This window comes from Varanus komodoensis, unplaced genomic scaffold, assembly GCF_004798865.1.
Source record: "Varanus komodoensis strain SLA01 unplaced genomic scaffold, ASM479886v1 scaffold6_2, whole genome shotgun sequence".
NCBI lineage: Eukaryota > Metazoa > Chordata > Lepidosauria > Squamata > Varanidae > Varanus > Varanus komodoensis.
The window spans coordinates 7545689-7558718 of record NW_025336346.1 but is presented as its reverse complement, the minus strand read 5'-3'; the positions used below and the strand labels follow the sequence as shown (position 1 = coordinate 7558718).

General features: G+C 40.0%; 1 protein-coding gene across 2 annotated transcripts in view; it reads left to right on the top strand.

The window, feature by feature from the left end:
• The window catches only part of LOC123034283 (store-operated calcium entry regulator STIMATE), a 57790-nt gene extending 46598 nt beyond the window's left edge, over nucleotides 1-11192 (top strand). For both annotated transcript variants that reach the window (XM_044451529.1, XM_044451528.1), the window contains exons 6-8: nucleotides 1353-1430; nucleotides 3819-3968; nucleotides 6581-11192. In XM_044451529.1, coding sequence (XP_044307464.1) covers nucleotides 1353-1430; nucleotides 3819-3968; nucleotides 6581-6697 — 345 coding nt within the window. In that variant the 3' untranslated portion in view covers nucleotides 6698-11192. The remainder of the gene's footprint in view (nucleotides 1-1352; nucleotides 1431-3818; nucleotides 3969-6580) is intronic.
• Nucleotides 11193-13030: the final 1838 nt, after the last annotated feature.

Below are 13030 nucleotides of genomic sequence, written 5' to 3'. Positions count from 1 at the left end.
TTGCAGACACCTGCCTTCTGCCATGCCAAGTGGACCCGTTGCCTGTAGTTTACTCTGTATACGTTTCTTTAAATATCAAATGTTACAAAATTAAATGTTGGCACATGTTACTAGTTTGTAGGATTTGACGTGAATGTTTTGTATTACTTAAATAGAGCTGAATGTGATGCGCTGAAATAAGGGAAGGCAGTGCGGCGCTCATGACAGCTTTTGTGGGGCTTGAATTCATTTGCATTGCTATCTTCTGAATTCTCTAAATTAAACATTGCTTCTATTAATGTAGGAACTCATCGTTGTAAGAAATTTTAAATATAAAATGTCCATAGAGTCACTCTTTCTGATAAGTAAGAAAATGCCACAGTACCAAGCTCACATGATACCTGGGGCTCAATGTGGGTCATTTAAACCACCATGAGCAACACTGTGTATTCAGTGCAATTTCAATGTACAACCCCAAAGGTTGTCATGCAATGTGAATGCAGCCACCAGGGCCTTGCATAACCCTCAGCTGGATATTTAACCCTCACATAACGGTTAAATTTAACCCTTACAAATTTACAAAACATGGGTATGGTATTTACTTTTGATCAACGAGCTTTATCAAAATATCTTTACTATGAATATTCACAAGTGCACCACTGCATGCTTCCTGTACTAATGTGTACACGTCTCAAATGAGCAGAAAATGTCAATATTTTGACAATATACATCCATGATCTACCTGGAACTTACCATCTCCTTATTTCAAGCTTTGAAACCTACCTTATTATCATAAGCCTGGAAGGTGTGTGAAATTGGCCTTTTAAAGGTCTTCAGCACTGGCATTCAGACACAGCTCCATGTGTTCAAGTGTATCTTAGCAGCACATCTTAGCAGCACATGCTCACAAATAATTTCCAGGTAGATCATGGTTGTGCTCTGATGGGACAGGAGGAACGGAATGGAAATGAACACTCCATAGCGAAACCCTGCCAGCTTAGTGGTGGTGGTGGTAAGCTCCCAAACAGGAGAAGGGTCTGATTGTAGCAGTGCCCAGTATCTAACTATGTCAGTACTGAAGACCCGGGTCAGCTCTCCATGTGCCGCAGCTGCATATCATTCCCCTCCCAAGGCTGTTATCTGTGTTACACTGAAGTTTTAGGAGTGGAGTTTCTGATAGCTGAACCCACAGTGTTCCTGGCTAAGGCTAAGATCAATTTTTAATGAAAAAGAAACATGAAGCGCTTCTCCATCTCAGCAGTTCTTCCCAGTTCTGCCGCCTTGTAGCTGATACAAGACAGAGTGCAAAATGATAACTAGGGGACTCAATGGTATGTCATTCCATATTAATGTGCTTCTTTTTCTCTTCACAGGTAGCTTTGTTGAATCTTATAGAAAACCCTCAGCTGGAGCTGGCTATTGTAATGCTGATAGTCCCCTTCTTTGTAAATGTTGGTATAAATGAGCATCTTCCGGATATTCAGTGTGTTTAAAAATAGTTATGCTTGGAGTGCAGATATGTGGTGGTGACATCTAAGGGGACTGTTATACTAAAAGAATAAGGTGGATTAATGGCATTTGAAGAAATGTTAATTAGCTGTTATGTATAGAGTTGAGAACATGATACTTGATGCATGGCAGAGACTTTAAACAACTTGAAGGGAATTGTGATTCCCTGGGTGGTGTGGGGGAGGTGTCCAAACCACAGTTTATGGCCCTTCTCTCCATCAGGGGGACAGGATGTGATCAGTGATCTTTTAGAGGTAATCTGGGTCAGTCTTGCGCTCCCTCCCTCCCTCCCTCATTTCCATCCTTGCCTCACCTGGGGCATTCTAACTTCAGAACAGTCTCCTGTTTTTTCTTCTAAATCATTTCCTAAGCTACATTTTTGACTCGGCCTTGCTTCTGAATCCATTTATTTTCCCTTTCTTCAAAATAGGAAAAGAAAGTGGAGTACAGAATGGGGGGAAAGATGGAGGTAGGGGAGATGACACAGGCTCGCCTGCAGGCAGGTGCAGTGCAAGATGTGTTTTAGGAGCCTGTACAGAGGAAGAGGTTTGGAAAACATGCCAGAGATAGCCAGGTTTCTCTAGCAGGCAGGTGCACCTCTTCCTGCAGGCAAGGTGGACTAGCCACCCTTCCTGTGGCAGATTGCATGACTTCAATCACAGCTCCAACAGCGTGCGCTTGGTAGGTGCAGCATCGATGCCAGCTGGCCAGCTCAGCTCAACCATCCAGCGCCCCATTCCCCTTTGATGAAAAGGTTGAGATAGCGGTGGCCAGTGAAATTTTTTGGGACAAACTGTTCCAACAGCAGGTGAGCAGAGGGTAACCAAAGAGTGCCAAACCCTGCACATTTTTGATCTTGCCATAGCCAGAAAATAACCTCCTGCCTAGCAGTGGTGACACCATGACCTCTTCCCTGGGCCTGGAGGAAGGCCCTTTAGGCAGATCTCACGTCTGTGATGGATGAACACCAGCCAGCTTCCAGGCTCTAAAAAGAATCATTTCAAATGTTTTGGAGACTCCACTGATACATGTAAGACGTATCTTCCTATGGGACCCTCCTTACAGCTTGGCCACATAGGGAAACTGCTGATAGAGAGAAGGAGATGCAGACTTCTTCTGAAAGATCATATGATCCTTGCCCTCCTGGGTGGAGTGGGGTCATAATCCATATTTGCAATGCCTCTACCACACCATCTCTTGAATTGGACGTTCACGATCATTTTTCAACATTTCATTCTATTCCATGTAAGACTTTAGAGTTGCTGGCAGCATATTTGAGTATTTTTTTAAATGTAGCTAACCAAAACTGTAAATCTTCAAGAAAATTCAAAAGCTACTAAAAATTTGCTTGAGCAGTACTTGAATCATGGTCCGCAACAGTTTGTCCAGGCACATCTTTGCAGTGCTTCCAGAAGCTATTCACTCACTGAGTCACCAAACACATTAAGTTATTGGAGTGTTGCCATGAAGTTTGAGTCTTCAAACTGATTTGTCCTGTCAGAAGCTTTGGTTTTCTTATCTGACCAAGCCTCCAATATTCCATGATGCTAAGAATATCATTTTTTTAAAAAGCAAGGGCATAACGGTTTCCTTTGGAAACAAAAGCAGAAGTGAGTGTTTTTGCTATGCATTCTGCAGAAGATCTGCATACCCTGACAAAAATAATCCCATTTTTAAAAGTCTCCTTTTATATTTGCTGTATGTAGTTTTGCATTCCTTTCCATTTAAAATAGCTTTTTTCTGCCTAGATCTAAGTCTTCCAAATGATTGCTTGCATGAACTTACACTAACATAACTTTGGTAGCTTTAAATAATTACAAAATCTTAGAATGTAATATATTCTATTGCCAAATGACTGAGTTGGGATATTGCATTTAAAGCATTTCTCTGTTACTTTTACTAGGTGCCATTTTAAATACTCAGCCATTATTTGACTAATCAGATAACCTACTTGAATATATGCAATTTTATGAATATTTGTCTTGTCACAATTCGAAATTTCTACAGGAGAGAGGCGAGGAGGTTTTGTGCCAGACACAGAGCCAATTTATGTTTAAATGCTATGGTACTGTATCAATAAAATGTTGTATACATCTTGTTTGTGTAATGACCTGTTGAACTTCAGTTTAAGGAGTTCATCAGTCTTAGTGACTCATGTAATATTAAATGGTTATGCAGATGTTGCTGCATAGTAAGTCCTTTGCACCTAGTTGCTGTAGTAAAAGTAAGAATGCCATAGAATTATAGTAAGAAGTTATAGTAAGAAAGCCATAGAATTCTATGATACAAGGAATGTCTGGCACTTAACAATGCCTTCTCCTTTGGAACAGGCATTAATGTTCTGGGTAGTTGATAACTTCCTTATGAAGAAAGGGAAAACAAAAGCTAAGCTTGAAGAGAAAGAACCAGGACTGGATTCAAGAAACGGAAGCAAAGTTCGATACAGGAGGGCAGCCTCACATGAAGAATCGGAGTCCGAGGCAAGTCCCGCATTTCCTAGTTGTTTAGTTCATTTCATCATTTGCCATTTGCTTACTGTTATCTAACACAGTACTATCATGTGCCACTGTGTACTTTTGTGTCTTTTTCATTTTTGCTTTGAAGCGTTCATGCTTTCGTAAGTCATTCTGGTTCAGCCTGGCACTCCAGTTGGATTCCTGCCCCTTCCCCAACTAAGCAAGGGTGCCACTCACTGAGCCCTCCAAATTTGGAAGGTTATGGATATTCCATAGAGGGCAAAAGGAGCATGGAGGCAAGGATTTCCTCTGCACCCTGCCCTCCAAAATGCTCAGGTGGCTGCTTGGCGCTCTTTAATGAAGTCCCAACTGTTCAGGGTCTTCATCAGTCATTTTTAATGGAGTAAAATTAGGTGCTTTGTACTAAAACTCCAGCCACCTCAAGTCATGGCTGGCCTGTGCAGAAAAGCTCTCCTGCACTTGTGCTGAGTGCGATTAATGATAAACAGATCCAACTTGAATAGAAGGAGTCGTCATTCTGGGTAGACTGGGTATTAAGTTGACACTTAATGCATATACATATTTATAGATTTTTATCTGCCTTATCCCACAGGTATATTGCATATTATAGTGCATGATCAATACCTGGTTTTACTTTCGTAACACAAGGCACCGCCATGAAAGCCACAGAGCTCTTGCCTGAATGAAACTACTTGGGATTAGCCAGAGCGGGCAGAGGTGTGTGTGTGGGGCGGGGAGGGACGCATCTCTACACCATAACAAATTGTGCCGCTCACAAAGCTACATTTCACAGGCCAAAGTGAGATGTCACTGAAGCATCAACCAAGAAGGCTTTAACACAAAAGAATAGCCATGCATTTAGAGGTGGTTTCATTAGAATCTGGTGTTCTGTAAGAAGAATTGGCCCCCCAGTTTCTCTTCTGATGTCTCTAATAGAAGCATATTATGATAAGCGTTTGAGGAAAAGGGATGATGTTATAATATGTGGAGATGTGATTGCGCAACAAGGAGGAATTAAGCCATGGCAGAAATTAAAAGTTGAAGGGAAAGGGATAGAATGGCTTCTCTATGAACAGTTGGTTTCAAGATTGAATATGGAAATTCAAACAGGAAAAGGCACTGTGAGAGACCTGATGGAATTTGAGGGGTTGATTACACCACAAAAATACCACCTGCTAGGATGAATGATTACTCAATAAGATACTGAACCTGAAAAAGTTAAACTAATGCACGATAAGTTGAATGCAGAATTTTGAGGAAGAAATATCTTCATCAGTGGGAAATTTTGTGGATGAAGGATATAAAATTCACAGCTAGTGAAGCACTAAGAGAAAATTAGTGTAAGATGTTTTTTCATTGGTATAACAAATGATATTAAGAAAATGGTTAAGAATTATAATGGAAAGTACTGGAAATAAAAAGAAGTGGATGGGACTTTTTAGCATATCTGGTGGATGTGTAATAAGGTTTTTAAAATTTGGAAAGAAATACAAACAGAAATACAGAAAATTCTGAAAAATTAACTTTCCTATGAATGCTAAGAATATGCTACTGACTATTGTACCAGAAACTATTGTTCCAGGAATATGGTAGAGTTATTTAAATATATGATAACAGCTGCTAGAGTTATAATTACATCAATGGAAAGCAGAAATAAAGAAGTTGGAAAAATAAGCTAGCTGAATGGCTAAACTATTTATATAAACAGAAGACCAGATAAAGAATTTAATGATAAATGGGAAGCTTATTATACACAATTCACTTAATGTCCATAGAGCTTGTAAAAATGTAATTAGTGAGTTATAATTTTATCACAAATGCTCTGCTGTTATTTTAAAATTATTTAAAAGGACTGGAAAATAAGTTAGTATTAATAATTATATATTAGAACAATTGCTCTATGAGTTTCAATTAAATACTAATCAATTTAACTGAGTGTAGAAGAGGTAACAATTAGACTTTTTGTGAAATTTTTTGAACTTGATATTAAATTTAATATTCATGCAAGATCCCTTGGTATCCTTTCTCCTTTTCTTTTTTTTTAATATTCTACATATTTGAAAATAATTTTAAAAAATTAAAAAGTGACATGTCATTCCAGGCAGAGCACAAATGGAAGTATCTGATACTAACTATTCTCTTCTTGGGAGGATCTACATATCGTGCAGAGATGCTAATCAGTAACAAACGGGGAGTAAAACCCACAAGTCTGCTACTATGAAAGAGTGTTGGCTCCTACAATTTCAATAGAATGGTCTTTATTCATTCAAATTCCACTTTGCAACATTGGTAACTTCTTGTTGGGTCTTCAAAAAAGTTAACAAATAGTAGACATTTCCCACAGACCTATCTGGGTGGTGTTTGTCATAGACAGTGACAGACCTGAAGTATTTGTTTAGATTATAGTCTGTACAGTTTCAAGAAGCATCAGTGAAAGATAAGCTTAAAGTTACTTTGAGATCTCAATGGTCCTGTATCTGCTCATCCTCATTTTATTAACAATGTTTGAGTTTGTATATACTGATTGTAGAAAAGAAAATTGAGTTTCCTGTCTAAATTTCTAAAATTCTAAATATAGACTTTCTGTCTCAATTTGTTTATCATTTTGTCTATAGATCCTAATTTCAGCAGATGATGAAATGGAGGAGTCCGATGGTGAAGAAGACCTTCGGAGACTGACTAATTTAAAGTCTTTTAAGAAAAAGAAGCATCGGTTTGGTCTACCCGTATGACAGATTCAGGGGCCTGTATGTTTGCAGGTTTATGACAAAACTGTCCACATTCAGTGGATTTTCATCTGGCAATTGTATCCTTGTTGCCTCGAAATGGTGACTCAACCCAATGGAACATGGACAGTTGGAAAAGCTACCTGTTCTGCTGTGCTGTGGAAACTCTGACCAAATATGCAAGAGTATCTTAGCATGTGTGGAAAAGTCCTCCTCACCAAGGCTATCTGGATGTGACCAGGCCAGAGAGAGTTCTCGTTTTGGCAGGGCTTCCTGAATGATATTCTGCAAGCGATACCAGGATTAACAAAATTTGAATCAGTATGTTTTATTACTAAAAACTGGTCTTTCCAGCATATTCCTAGAGCAGAATAATTTTATGTTACAAATTGTGACTTAATATTCTTATGTAAATTTACTACTTAAGGGTACCTATGGAATTAATAGGCTGAACAACATTTTTCCCCACTTCAAAACTCCTCTAACCTGTTCAAACTTTTATATTTAAGTTATATTTTCTTACGGGAATATTTAAGGATTGTCTTTGTCAAACAAAATTATGCTGTTACTTTTTGCGTGAGGCTCAGAAAGGTCAGAGTTGCAGCAGCATTATTTGGCGTCATCCCATAAAGGAGGGGAAGGTGGCGGCCAAGGGAGCTGCTGTCCCGTGGCTGCCAGAGCTGAACAGCCATGCTGCTGGGGTGACGCACCAGCCTGGTTGATCCACATGGTGGTTGAGTGGCAGCCCTGCTTCGGGGAATAGACTACTGCTCCGCTCTGCAGTATGGGGACTATTGGTGTAGGTGTGGCCCTGTGCACTTTACCATAAAAGCAACAAAAATTTCCAAGATGGTTTCTTCTAGATGTCAACCAGACATTTAAGAGACTGTAGTGATGTTGCTGCTTGAGCACTTGCATGTCTTTGGGTCCTTCAACTCAACGATTCCAAAGCTGAAGCGACATTCCTTTTTAAAAGCAAAAGCAAGGAAAACTTTGTCTTGAAAAGAGAACAGAGCACAGGTTGGCCCTTCACGTTACCAGCGTTACGTGGGGAAGGGCTGCATCTCTGAGGAAGGGTGCTTGCCTTGCCTGCAAAAGGCCCTGGGGGCAAGGCCAGTTTCTCCAGGGTGGGCCAGGCAGGATCCTGCCCCAATCCTTGGAGAGCCACTGCCGGTCAGTGCCAGCATCACTGGCCAGATGGACCTCATGGTTTGCCTCATGGTATGAGGTGGGTTTCTATATGACTGAATGGGGTTGTGCTGGGAGCCGTTCCTCCCAAGAGCTTTTTTGATCAGCCTTGGAAAGATTGGTTGACTACTGGGAGTGTAGCAATCCCTGCTTCCTAAAAATCAACACCTCTCATTCCAGTTGGGAAAAGCAGAGGTGTGTAGCATAGTTTAATGAATACATTCATCCATTAAATTCAAAGTGGCTGCAGCTTTTTGTCTGCTATCCTGTAACAGAAAGTAGATCTGACAATAGGATGCTTGCACACCTAATTCATTGACTGCGGGTTGGCAATTGTTGGCAGTTTTCACTTTGAAACCTTCTGATTTAACAAAACAACAAAAGTGAATTCAGGAAAAAAAGGGAGAACTGTAACTCACAGTGTCTGACTGTCAGACTGTATTTCAAGCCTTAAAACACTGTCACTGGCAAGAGCTCAGAACTTCTCCAAGGTGTTGTATTTTTGTTTTTACAGTTTTTATAGGTGTTGTCACATATAAAATGTGGTGAGCTACGCAGGTTGCTGGTTTTGAGGCTGGTTTTGGGGCTTCGAGCCTCAGACGATCAAGTACACTGCTCCACTGCTGCTTTTCCGGCTATTTTTAATAGCTGTAGCTCCAAGACAAGCACTGTCTGCCTCTCTAATCTGTCTGCCCAGAAGAGGCGCTTTGGCCCATGTTGTCTTGCACTGCAACATCTTTGCAATGCGTTGTTACTCGTTGGTGTTCAGGTTCAAAACAAAGGGAAACCAATGTTCATCTCACTAGAAACCTAGCTAAGGCCTCTGTTTGGAGGTGGGGAAATGTCCTTGATCAATGTTGCCTCCTAACCTATTGTTTCTGTATTTCCATTGTATATTTCTGACTCTGTGACTTGTCAAGCTTCATATCCTAAGCCAGATTCTCTCACACCTCTGTGAAATCTCTGCTCTGCAGGAGGGCAGATGCAATTCATCAACAGAATAGATACTTAACCCCATCTCATTAGTTGTATAGTTGGACTAAGAAAGGAAAAAATGACTTGGCTTTGTAAACGGGAAAGAATGCCTGCTATATGCCATTTACCTCTTTCTTCTGATAACACTGGATGAAATCCAAAAGCTTAACTCTGCTCATTTCTTCCTGTGGCATCAGGTATGTAAAATATCTGTTCTAAACAATTCTGGGATGGAGAAGTCTTAAAAAAATCAAGCCCAAAGCCTTAATCTAAATAGTCAAACTTCAAATAGACCTCAGATCTAGCATTTTCATTGACTATATCACAGGCACTGCAGAGCGGCTCAATTCAATGTTTTAAACAAGGAAGGGAAGTACTCTTATTTTTCCCAAATTGTTCTGCATCAGAAGGACATGTGCATTGTACTTCTTATGCCTTATAGTAGAATGTCCAGAGATATAATTTAAAATGCTCAGATGTCAGTAAAGTTGCACAGCCTATTTAAGAAAGAAAAGATTTCTCTTAGTTTAACATTCACTGGTCAAACTTTAGAACGTAACAGTGATGGCCTTCTTCTGTTAAGTCCCCAGTATCTGATAATCAAAAGTATACTATGCCATACAAGAGGTCCCATGTAGCTTTCACCCAGCAAAAAATCTGATTATTGATAAGCTTGCCAGCACTTTGCTTAAAGCTATCGAAGGGGCTGTTGCCACATCTTACGGTAATAAGTTCCATTAGTTAAGCACTGTCTGAAGGATGAGTTGAGTATGGCTGTTGCTCTGAGCCATACTATAAGGTAAGCTACTTAAGGATGCAATCCTATGCTTCTTTAGATCAAACCAAGGCCTACGATCCCCAGCATTCCCCAGTGAGTGTGGTTGGCTGGGAAGTGCCAGGAATTTTAAGGCTTTGGGCTAAACTTGCCTGGGACTGCATCCTAATTTCTTCTATTGCACTTAATCCCTTTCTGAAAGCTTGTGGGTAGAATGAGGATGGGGTTAGCTGAAGTTGAAAAATGGCTCTGCTCTGCTTTTAGGATTAAATCAAAACACAAAATGTCAGGGAAGGCATACTGACTTCTGTTTTTCATATTACAGCAGGATGGATTTGAATGCTTTGCTGGTTCGGCACTGCGTTGCGACAATTTGAATTTGGCAAAGTAAGCAAGATGTAAATGTTCTCCAAAGGCTCAGCTCACTTTATCACTCAAGATCACAGTAAAGTGTGCTTCAGACAGTGCTTTACAAAGAGCAAAAGAGCTGCCAATACGAGTCCGATGTGACTGTGATTCAGTTCTTTCTGCACTTAAAACATATAATACAGAGTGAAATCTGATAGATGAGTAGTTTCCCACTGCCAAAGGGACGGGATACAGAGTTGAAATAGAGAAGGATTTGTGTCACTGGCTGGTCGTGATATCAGGTGCCCAACATAACTCGTTTGGAAACGCTGTGGTTGTCATGCGGTCTTCGTTTCTAACGTTAGTGTATTAATGTCTCCCTGACTATCTTTACTGAAATGCTCTATATTAATGTTGCTGACAAACCATGTGATAAGCTTCTCTTCAGGGAAAAGACCTCATACTCGTTGAATTGTGAACCAAACAACAACAATGCAAGGTGTCCCGTAGGCATTCCCTCACAAGCATGTTGCTTGGGTCTCTAACTCTGCTTTGCTGGAGGAAGGCAGAGGGGATGTAGCCTTAAAATTTCCTCTTGGAAAGCTGGGTGTCTATGTCCATTGTGCATGCTCAGTGCGGATCTGCGGCTTCCATACAGACATAGTGGTGATGGCGAACGTACAAAACCTAGCCACATCCAGTCACAGGAGATGCAATAACGTTTCCAGTTACATGCTGAGGGATTCCTGTGGCTTTACAAAGTAAAATGGCAGCATCTTTTCAAGCTGTACTTTCTGGGTTGGATCCAGACTTGCTCCTCCTCTTGCTCCCACTGGCAGGAGGTAATCGGGTGGTGATCTTGACCAATTCTCCCATCACTTCCCTTTCTGCTCCAGAGAGCCTCCCAACCCTCCAGAGCAGTTTTTAGGATGTGCTAGGCTCCAGAAAAAAGGGAAGAATAGTAGAAATTACTGTCTTGCCTCCTTCCTCCAGTGCAAGTTGACCTCCACAATGTGGCAGTCTGGATTTACCCCTTTGCAATTAGGATTTCATGTGCTTTGGGAGTTCAAGATGAAGAGGAAAGTCTGCCCTGTGAGATTAAAGATGTGAACCATGATGTGGATCATGTTTAACAGATGGTATTACATTAAAATGGAAAACAGTATGTGTTGTACCTAAATAATGGTTTACAATAAACGTTTTGGCATAATATAACTTTGTCACTACATGTCTTCAACTCACTGCCTGCATATTAGCTTTCTTTAGGTTTAACCTGTAGCAGACATTGTAAAACACTCAAATTTAATTTCTGTGTAAGTGGAAAATCACTATAGAAACCCAGCACAGGCCTATTTTAGTTGAATATAAGTAACCTTTCTAAAATTGTGGAGATTGGTAAAAAGTATGTTTTGGCTTTGTCAAAAACCTGTTGAAAATAGATACAGACACTCTCAAAAATTCTGTTTGTTTATATCCCACCCTTTTTCCTTCCAAAGAATTCAAGGTGGCTTTCATAATACTGAGAAAGTCTAAACAATTAGTAAAGTAAGTACCAAACTGATTCTTAAGCCAGACTTACCCTTTTATCTGTCTGATAATTTTATCTTTAATATTTTCCACTAAGTTACTTGAGGAGATGCTAAGCCAACCACCCTAAAATTTTCTGCATTTCCTGGATTTCCCCTGGATCACTTTTTAAAATTTTACATTCTGTTCACCACTTTCCAATCCTCTGCAGAGAAGCCAGTCTTGCAGACACCTTTCATAAGTTTCATGCAAGATCAGCAGCTTTTCATGTGATTTTAAGATCGCTTGGATATGCACCATCTGAACCTGGTGATTTGTTTACAGTGTGTCAATAAAGTCTAGAATTTCATGTCTTGTCATCACTATTTTCCTCCCTTCCTCAGACTGTTCTGGTAAATCAGTTCAGGCAGATCCGAATAATTCATCCAACTTCTCTATAATCTCCTTTTCCTCCTTTTAATAGTCCTTTAGCTTTTTTTGTCATCCTCTGGTCCCACCAGCTTCCTAGCAAACTTGCTGCTTCTCATGTATTTAAATAATTTTTAGTTTTGTTCTTAACTTTTTAATGATATGCTCTTTGAAAACCCTTGTTTTGCCTCAGTCTCTTATTTTCTCCTTGCTTTTCTGCAGGATTATTTCCCTTTTCATTCTTGTTTATGCAAAACCATAAAAATTATTGGATGATAACACAGATATTATTGCAGTCATGTGCAGATTAATTTACATTCTGTGATTAAAAACAAGAGAACCCTCTGTCCTTACTCCAAGATAGGAAGTAGAATTGAACTTTTTTGATGAACTGTACTTCAGCAATGGTGCTTTGATAATGTCTTTGGCATTGCTTTGTTCAAGAATGGCTACCAGGAAGTCCAGGGGGATTAATGGAAATTCTCCTGGAGATCCAACTGGTTTTTTTTAACATTGCCATTCCTAATGACATATTTCTCCATTATTTTGGATAGGTTTAGGGGTATGACTGAAATCATGGGGCAACCTTACTTTTCTTAGCAATACAAGAATGGGACATTTTCTTTAAAGAACTCAAAATAATGGTGAAATTCAGAGCTACTGCATTGGTATACACAATGGGCTGTATCCAGAGTTGGGGGGCGGAAGGGTGGGGCTCAGTTGGGAAGGGAATCTGTTCTACTGGCCTCTTCAGCTGACAGACATGCCTGGATGTCATCCAACATGTGTTATCTGTGACTTTTTTCACCACTGGCCTTTGAAAAGTATATATACAGCCACAGCTTCACTAGGAATGTTTTGGAAGCAAAGGCTTAAGGAACATCAGATCTGTATAGTTGCTGAGAAGAGATACGCAGAGTGGAACATTTACAAAAAAAAAAAAAAAGCTAGTTGTTGCTTAATCCCTGTGGCACCTCGCAATTCTTTGTGTACCTATTATTTACTCACTTATAACCAATCGTTTGGACTAGACCTTTTGCAAGGCAGCTTGCAATTCAAACAGCTAAAACAAAAGGAACTTCCTAATGTACTTCAGGGTGGAAAACATTGTAAGGGAA